Source organism: Montipora foliosa, chromosome 8 (genome assembly GCF_036669935.1).
Source record: "Montipora foliosa isolate CH-2021 chromosome 8, ASM3666993v2, whole genome shotgun sequence".
NCBI lineage: Eukaryota > Metazoa > Cnidaria > Anthozoa > Scleractinia > Acroporidae > Montipora > Montipora foliosa.
In genome coordinates, this window is record NC_090876.1 from 11401985 (window position 1) to 11411984 (window position 10000).

Here is a 10000-nt window from a genome sequence, read left to right on the forward strand (position 1 = left end):
CCATTTTGTTTTTGATTGTCCTTCTTTTTGCTAACACTGAAAGTGTCTTCCCCAAACACCTCCTCCACCACGCGACTCAGTTTATAAAAACCATCCAAAGCACTCTCCAAAGGAGTCACAGAACCAAGACCAGGATCTCCAAGAAAGGAAAAAATTATCAAGGGTCACATACATCAAGAATCACCAACTGCCTTGGGTATTGCTAACTGGGCTTTCATGGTGCAATCATTATTATAAGGTGCGGTTACACGGGGCACTTTCACCACCGTGACGGTAAATAACCCTTTTACCACGGAAAACTGTATTTATTGCGTGTGACCTGACATTCCCCAAGACAAATTTCCTGTGGTAAACTTCCATGGATACATCAAAAAGATCAGACAAAGCATGTGGTAAGTTGGAAGGGTGTTTTGATGCCTGAGGAACAAGAGCCAATCACAATGCTGATCAAGTTGTGATCAAGTTTCCCACCAATGAACTGTGTGAGATTTCTTTTTACCTTGGTTATCCTTGTAACGTGTGGCCGCTGGTTAACACGGTATACTTAAACCAAAGCGTGATGCACCTCAGGATAATTTACCATGGTGTGTACAACGGCACCTATTGCACCATGAAAACCCAGTTAGCAATGCCCAAGAAAAAAGTGCCATGAACTGACCCTTCATCTGAAATGTTAACCACCTGAAGGAAGGAAGGAGGGAAGGAAGGAAGGAAGGAAGGAGCCTACTGCAAACCTTAGTACCTACTTGAAGGAGGAGGAATAGAGGAAGACCTAAGAGTGGTATCTTGAAAGCCAAAGTTAACACTAATGAACATAAAAGAATCATGTTACTTATGTACAGTGTGTACTCCCAAGAAACTTTTCCCCAAAAACATTTAGGGATGGTTGTAGTCTCAACAAAAAGCTTTAAATTCAAAATTTTAAAGCATTCAACAGGAAAAGGGGAGTATAAGAGGAAAGGCTGGAGAAAGACTCAAAACTATGATATTGTTGTAAACTCTTCTATAGATGTTGCAATGTTTTTTAATGATAGCTTCATGACCACTGTCATTATGTTTTTGTTGCCTGATTATTAGAGGCACTTGGGGTATCTATCTAGATATAGTAATATAATTTATTGCCATCTCACAATTTTTTCCCAGTTCCAATTGGCTATCTGTATAAGTACTAGGGCTAATTTAAGTACTACATACCAGATGTAACAGTCAACATGTGATGTTTGCCAGGGAGAACAGAGTATTTTGCACAAAGTGATTTCAATCTAGCCTTTATCAAGTGACTCTTGTAAGACTTGTGTGTCAGGGCACCACTCTGAAGCACTTCTTTCAGGCAGTTCTCACCCTCGGAAAACTAGTATGAAATATACATACGCAGTTGAGAGAACAAAGCAAAACACAGTAACAGACATTAATTTAATTTATAGATCTAGAATGAGCATAGTGTAGTGTTTTTCTCAGCCTGCGAAGGAAGAGATAAATTAATGATTTTCTCCTTGAGGAAGCTTTTATGTGCAGTGCACACAGTCACAAATTGTTGGATCACTTACCGGTGGTCGCATTTAAGTTATCCAAGTCACTACAGACAATTTTTATGCCTATAACTGCCTGCAAAATTTCATTACCAGTATCTTACTGTACTTTTTTGCACAAGCCCATAATACCGTTCCTTTTGGAAGGTTCTTTGCATAAAACAATGGATAACCAGTTCAATGAAGCACAGCAAGTCCAATGAGTGAATGGCCCATCATTTTACAAAAGCTTAAAGGATGGTGCTAAGCTACTTAATTCAAACATATTCTTGTGTGGTTTATAAATATGCAGGAAAAGCAGACCTGAATAAGAGTTATTGAAATCCAAAAAGGAAGTTAGGGGTAACCACCCATTTTTCAAAGATAATATTAATCAACAATATTTGCCAAAAGACTAAAAATACAAAGCAATGTACATGTATGGCATTCTTTTCCAAACTGAAGCTTAATGATCACTGACAAATGTATGGTTACCCACAATTTTCATTTGCTAAAGTTCTGCTTTCTCCATATGGTTTTAAACAGTCTAAAATACCCCTGTATCCCATAGAAAACCCGAGCATCTCAAGATGCACAGATCGAATAAAATGCACAATAACAATAGTAGGCACTGTCCTTAACACATATCTACATGTACTATCAGTAGCCTGTCCACATTATCTGATTCATTGTAAACAGTACTTATACATTATACGACCAGGGGTTTCAATAAAATACAAAGTTGGCAGATGATTTGAGAAGGGTAACCAACTAATTAAAATTAATGTCAGTCTTATATTTGAAAGAATCTGTCTGTAATTAATTTCAATTTAAGCCGGGAAAAAGTAGCCAACTTCTCTGATTGAAGTAGCCGATGTCTGCTTTTCTTCAGCTGTATGTATTTATTGAAACCACTGACAACTGAAACATCACCAGGCCTTTGTGTGCTGCATAACAAGGATGTATTTCAAAGACATTCTCACCTTGCCTGACAACAACAGGAAGTGGCTCTTAGCGAGCAAGAACTGAACTTTAGTAATGTCACTTGACTCAAAGTTATCAAGCATTTCACTGGCATTGCGGAGCAGAAAACTTGCATGATGAATATTAAGCACTTCACACATGGTATGAACAGCTTCACTCAAGGCACATACTCCAGTTTCCAAAATACTGGTGCTGCCAATTGCTTTAGAGAGGATGCTTGCCATGTGAAGAGCACATGTTTTCTTTACTGGCTGCAGGTAAAACAGGGATGTTCATGTAAGATATCAAAACAGCAATAAAAATATTGATACTATTCTTTTTTCCTAACATGTGATGACACTTTGAACCAGGAAAAAATGAACCATAACATACATGTATAGAACAATACGGTTGTGGGTGAAACTAAATTTGAGAGAAAATCCTTGAAACCATGTTGATTTACAGGTATCATTGTCACCATAATTATAATAAATTATGGATATTTTAAACATGCAGTTTCCAAAAAAACCTAAAAAAATCCAGGTTTGAAAAGACCTCTGTTCACAGAAAGTCAAGAGTTATTATTATTATTATTATTATTATTAGTATTATTATTATTATCATTATTTTTATTAACAAATTTTCTTTCAGTAATGACTAACATTACATGCCATGTTCATCCCGCAGTAAGACAGTAATAACCAATGACTGTGGGTTCCCTTATGGCCTTATACATGTACATGTATGCACCATGCAAAGAAGGAGGAGGATGATCAATGGTGGGTCCCTGTTTCCAGTAATTTTTTTAAATTAATTGCAGTCTTCTGCAGGAGCATGGTATTGATATAATTACTAAATAACCAGTTTTTCTACCCACTGACTCATCCAACCTTCTTTGTTGTACATGTACTTCCCAGAGCCCCTTATCACCACAGGCACTACCTGAATGTCTAGTGTTCCAGTGCCTACATGACTTGTATGAATTTTCCTGTTCAAGTCCTCACATTTTTACATTTTGTCCTCCTCCTAATCATCATCATCATCATCATCATCATCAGTACTATTATTACCTGGTTGACAAGACCTAACATGCCAGCAGTGGTCAATAAATGATGGAAACTCTCCTCTGGATTAGAAAAGTGTTGCAATTCAATCTATGAAAAGAATGGACAGGTATAAACCGTGGGGAAATTTCCATTTTAAATGAATGTTTCTGAAGTCTGTATTTCACAGACAAAAGACAAATCTTATTTTTTTAATGTTTCCTCTAGTTACACAATCATGTACCTTCATTTTGGTATGAAAACTGAAGAGTCACCTAACTGTCAAATTTCATCAGTGTTAAAAACCACCAGACAGGAAAAAATAGAAATACTTTTTAAATCTCAAAATTGTAAAAAAAAATTCCTTGTTAAGGACTGGCTCAAGCGGAAGCCAGTTTCAACATAATCAAGAAAATGTATTATTTAAGGTGGCTCAAACCAGTAAATTTTAATTTAATTCTGCAGGAGCAGGAGATTTAAAAAGTTTTAACAAGTTTTAAAAAACTTGAAAGAAATGTTCTTATTAGAAGGATTGAAACTACAATGTTCAATTGTTGCTGAAAAAGGTTTGCTCATTTTTGTGAAAGCCCTGCCAAAAGCTCCCCATATTTTGGCTTTAGCTGCTCATATCCCAAAAACTTGGTGACCCCATTTTTTATCCTGAAATGTAATCAGCATGCCAGAATGAAACTTTCTACATAGTTTAAAAAACTTTCTGTGGAGCAGATTCAGAGCCACCTTAACTAATTGAAAATTTAAGGTAGCTCTGAATCCACTCCACAGAACTTTTTAAAACTTTGTAAAGAGTTTCATCTTGGCTTGCTGATCACTTTGTGCAATAAAAATTGGGGGTCACTGGGTTTGTTTTTCAGATATGAGCAAATAAAGCCAAAATATAGGGTGTTTTTGCAATGCTTTCATTGCCATGGTAACTTATTACATTAAAAAAATGACTGCATCTTGTTCAGAAATAATTGATGTTTCACATGGTATCATAAGATTGCTGTTACATGATGATAACAAGGTGTTGAAACTGGTTTGGGCCACCTTACCAGCAAGGCACTAGAGGAGCGTTTGTTCCACCTACTCAATTGAAAAAACCTCTCAGAATTTGTGCTGTTCCCAAAAGTGCTGTTTTTTGGATTTCCAGAAGTTGTTATTGCCTGCCCAGGATTTCACTGAGATGTTTTTGAGTGCCTTTCTTAATAACTCCAAGGGCACCTACAACAACAGGAATTACCACTGTCCTCATCCGCCACATGCGGGCTATTTCTATTTCCAGGTCTTTGTTGCTGTTATTATTATTATTATTATTTTTTAATTTAACTTTTTGAAAATTATTATTATTATTATTACAGTGCGACACGCCTTACCGTGGCCACCTAACAAAATTTTTTATAACTTATACGCCAATCAGGGTGAGTGAATTTGATTGACAGTCACCCCTCATTGCAAAGTTCGCACGGTTGTAGTTGAACACCGTTGAATGGGTTGTTTGAGTTGACGTACATGTACTTACACGTAATTGTCAAAGTGAAAGTTTGTTGGGTGACCACAGTAAGTTGCGTCGCACTGTAAATGTCAGGTTGCAAACCTTTCCATCAGTGCCTTTCTTCATGGATCTTTCCACCAACCCGACCCATGTTTCTAATGCAGAATGAAGAGATGACACAAACTCCTCTTCCAGGCCAACAACATCAAGCTGTTTAATTTAAACAAATTACAGTTACATACACCATGAAAATTTATTGCTAGCATTAGGGATCCAGCTGACTACACCAATGTCAATGACTCCAAAACAGAGAGGGATGCTTAAAGACGGGGCCAGGAGGGAACCAGAGATACATGTAGTTGGACCCGTGAGTGTTTCAAACCACTATTAAACTAAACCTGGCTTAAATGGAAGGTGCGCACCTGTAAATTATGCAAGGCTTATGTGACCAGCCACTCTCTAAAAAGACATCATCCCATTGCTGATAAATTCCTGTAGCCATATCACACCCACTCACACCAGTCACCAGTTTGAGTGAATGAATCATTGTGTTGAAAAATACAGGCTGCATTGGGAGGGAAATTACATGTGTAGTACTTGAGATGGTGAAATACCACTTGAAACTGCAGAAAATTTCTAATTAAAAGCTCCTTACAGCTACAGTGTACAGTACTGTGAATTTGAAATGACCCTTAATTTGACTGATGACTGGAAAACTGTAAAGCTGTAAATTAATGAGTTCTTGGACCACTATGCACTCGCCAATGGATTGCAAAGCTTGTAGACAGCTCTGCCTGTACAAAATGTTAGCTAGCAGCAACTCTGTTGGAGGTGTGAATTTGCAAGAAGTGATTAACAGCCACACCTCATTCGCATCAAAACTCTCAGTAAGTTCCAGTTTTTCCTCTGTTTGTCTCTCCTCCATTGCTGCTTTGTGTTCTAGCATTGCCTGCCAAAGATAAGCAGCTGCAAGTCTGTCCTGTGCAACTGATGAATAACACTCTTCATCATGATTGGTTTCTGCCATTTTATCTGATAATTGCTCAAGAAGAGCAGTACCCTCTTGACAACACTCAAGTGCAGACCTGCAAATTAAAATAAACCAGAAATAGAGACAGCCCCATTACCAGCTTTTTTTTTTAATCTCTTGGCTAGATTACTGTTGAAAAGGCTTATCACTGGATATGTAAAATTTGAACAATTATTATCAAGACTGGCTTTAAATAATGAATTGGTATTCTGCTAAAGTTTTAGGCAATTGTAGGGTCTGTTAGTAATATTGCCACTCTACTCACTTGTCATTGTTTTGTGCTGAATCTCCATGACGGTGTAGAGCTATTGCCAGTTCTATCATACTGGAACCATATGCAAACTCATCCTCCTGTACAATGTATAGTTCCAAAAGCTGCTTAATGACAGCAATCTGCTCCACTGCAGTATCATAGCTGGGAAAATTTTGACAACAGATTGGCATTTCAGTGCTTTGTATGACTCTCTTTACAGAACATTCAAAGCTTGAAGGGCTGTCACTAAAGGGCATAGCCAGATCTTACTGTAAATGAGTTTAACACCATACCCCCTGACCACTCCCACTTTCCTTCTTTCCCTATCTTCTTTAAGAGCTAGAGACAGCCCTGAAATTAATTAAAGTTCACAGATATTTTTACACTAATCAACTGTTGACCACATTCCAAGAATGGAAGGAGGTAGTGTGGAAATTCCATGGGGTTTGTATGTTTTGAGCACGCCCAAAGAAGAATACAACCCTCACGTCTGGAGAATTTCTGAAACCTGGCCAGGTACTTCCATTCCAAGAACCATTACTGTATCAGGGAAAGGAATACGGAAAATAGGGTTGGTAAGGAAAGATTTTGAAACAAAAAACACTAGTCTACAAAATGTATATTGCAGATCAAAGATCTTGACTATGCTGGAGAAGTCCTGTCTGAAGTCTGCTACATGTGAGCTTGCAGAGTGCTAAGCACACACTTTTTTGATTAGTATAATAATACCCCACCTTTTTGCCTTGTAGCAGGCAAGTTCCTCTTGAAGAACCAAACAAAGCTGCCCACCATCAATATCTTCCGTGTCTTCCTGCTCAGCTAAGGCAGTGCACAGGGTTCTGAACCAAAAAATACATAAACAATCCCTATGCATGAGCGCAATCTTTTTAAAGCTACAATAGCCTGGTGAGACACAGCATTTTATACTCTCCAATCAGAAAAAAAAATTCTACAAATTAATTTTAGTTTCATGGTGCAGTCATTGTAAATGTGGCCTGTTTGAAATCAGCGGCAACACTGCATTTTGACTTGTGTGCCTCCTCACAGCAAATTTCTAAATAATTCAATTACAAGTAACACTATTTTAAATTGTCTGGAAACAAAAGAAAGTGATATAGTCTCAGAAAATTTGCCAAGCGCCTGTCCCATAGAGCAGTCAAGTTCCCCACAATTTTCTCAAGGACTAAATTCACCATGATTGGCGAGCAAAATTGCCAACCACTGTAGTGTCCCTGGCTTTTGATTATCTTAAGTTGTTACTACTATACTATATCAGGGATCCACATTCGCAGTCGTCCAGTCATCCCAGATGACTAAAAACCCATCCAGATGAGTATAATAACTCCAAAGGTTGTCCGTTGGATGAGTGAAGTTTTAATAAATGTCTTTTCATGAATGCCACAATGTACTTTGTTCTGATCGCTTTTCATTCAATGGAAACTTTCAGAAAATAAGGGATATACATGCAGCTTTTCTCAGCATTGAAACAACACCTTTGACACTGAAAACAAGTGGAGCAGAACCTGCTGCTTTCCAACAGGAAAGACACATAATTTTGGTACATGTAGCATTTAAAGGAAGACACTAGCCACGAGTGTTGAAACTTTGGGTCTTTGAATCGTAACTTTGTAAGCTACATTGAAGTATGTTTTGCCATGGCAGATATTGACCACTGTAAATTGGGTTCCCACAGTGCAAAAAACAAACTCCAAACTCCAGTGTTAAAATTCATCATTTCTGACAAAATTGTAAAATAAAATGTGAACGCTCAAGTTAAATGTATAAGTAATTTTATCAACCATTTTCTTCTGTATTTTTGCTCGGGCAATCCAAAATTTGTCTCGGCAAGTATATCGCAAGATGCACTAGCCAAGCTGACGACTTTGATAAAAAAACGAGCGTGGATCCCTGCTATATATCATGAAACTTTTAAAAATAAAATTACCAAATGACAGCATGATAATACAGAAAATGAAATAATTCCTCTCATACCAAGGTTCCAATATTATTGTTAATGTTACTGTACATTACTTTTATTTTACTAAAACAAACAAATGAATATTCTTTTTTTTTTCTCATCGCAAACCTCGGTCTCTCGACTTGTTTCGCTTCATCTTGAAGGCTTTTCAGTACTTCATGTTTTAATGTAGTCCATTGTTTCACTTGCTGTCTAACTATGGAAACATCAGAGCCTGTTTTCACAGATATCAAGACCTGCGTGGTGGCCGTTCTCAACGCATCATTAAGTTTTTTGGCTCTTCTTTGACAGTCAGCCAGCAGTGAAAACTTTGTCAAAAGCTTTACCTTGAAAGAAATTTACAAATCACTGATTCAATAACATACATTATTACATGGCTTGTGTTTGTAGCCGATATAACACGCACTCTGATTGGCTAATTGTGACTGATTACGGGCTTGCAAAAACAAAACAAAAGGTAATTAAAAAGCCATATAATAAACAACTTACTAACCTCACTTGCTCGGGACCGTACTGAGGAATATTGGCCCTCAGTCGTTTTTGTACGGACTGAGCGCACTACCATGACCTCGGGCCAATATTCCCCAGTACGGCCCTTGCACTCGGTTAGTAAGAAGTTAATTCTAATTATCAGGGCCAAGTTGTTCAAAAGCCAATGAACTCTAATCCACGATTAAATACCAACTAAGGTTTCAATTTGCCCTTCACAAAAGCCGTATCAGTGTAGTTTTATGCTAAACCCATTCATTTACTCCTAGGAGTGAGACTTTCATACCTGTCAAGAAGTCATTTTCAGAATTTTTTTTTAAAATATTGAATCCTCACTTTTTTATGAGTGCAAAAAGTGAAGGCAGTCGCGACTACTTTTTCACCTATCGTTTGCATTAGTCCCCCACTCGGCCAAATGTGTCTATTTATCGAGCGTGACGTAAGAAAAGGACATCGTGCAAGCTTGAGTTGCTGGAATGTCCTTTTCTTACGTCACAGCTAAAAAAGTGTCAAATATCGGACACTTCTCATTGGCTCGTTCCTAATGAGCCCACAAGACAATAATTTGTCCAGCAGGGCTTACAGCACGCAAAAAAATTAAAAATTTCAGTAACTTCAAAATGTTTGCGAAAAGGAGTTCTTGAAAGATATGAAAATCTACCAAAAGCATAACAAGTTGAGGGGTTAGGGGCACTTTAATGGCTTTTACTCTGTCTAACATCAGGCAATTTTACTCATCATTGGGAGCAGTTCAGGTCAGTCAATGAGTTAACAGCATCTACATCCACTGAAAAACTATGTCCTCTTTAACCCATTGATTCCTTGGAGTGAGACTAATTTACTCTTTCTAATCCCAGACGATTTTACTTGTTTATGTGAGCTGTTCAGGAGTCAGTGGGTTTAGGAATACAAATGTCCAAGTCAAGGTAGAAGGATTCTGTGGAATCTTGGTGCAATCAGAAAAGGAACTGCATCAGTATAATTACTTGTACATACTACATGTAGGTGATTATTGAAAATTCTCTGCACTGATTTGGTTGCACTTGAGGTGATAATTATGCAATAATCAATTTATGCGTTTTTTTCAAAATGACCGCAAGCTGTTTTGTCGAGGAGATAGACACAGAAATCAACCGTTTAGAAGAAAATGCATGTAAATGTGTGCATACACATATTTTTCAAATTATCACCTACGTGTATGTACATGTATTCACCTCAGGCTTGGTGAATATCAGTGAATAAAA

The 10000-nt window shown here is 37.5% G+C and overlaps 1 protein-coding gene across 1 annotated transcript in view; it reads right to left on the reverse strand.

Annotated features, from left to right (window-relative positions):
- The window catches only part of LOC137968083 (separin-like), a 41872-nt gene that overhangs the window by 25863 nt on the left and 6009 nt on the right, over nt 1–10000 (reverse strand). Inside the window, exons 5-13 of the mRNA XM_068814706.1 lie at nt 8376–8593; nt 7024–7128; nt 6302–6451; nt 5872–6091; nt 5109–5216; nt 3542–3625; nt 2492–2743; nt 1195–1351; nt 1–136 (exon numbers count right to left, since the gene is read on the reverse strand). The exon at nt 1–136 is cut by the window's left edge and continues 5 nt beyond it. Coding sequence (XP_068670807.1) covers nt 1–136; nt 1195–1351; nt 2492–2743; nt 3542–3625; nt 5109–5216; nt 5872–6091; nt 6302–6451; nt 7024–7128; nt 8376–8593 — 1430 coding nt within the window. The remainder of the gene's footprint in view (nt 137–1194; nt 1352–2491; nt 2744–3541; nt 3626–5108; nt 5217–5871; nt 6092–6301; nt 6452–7023; nt 7129–8375; nt 8594–10000) is intronic.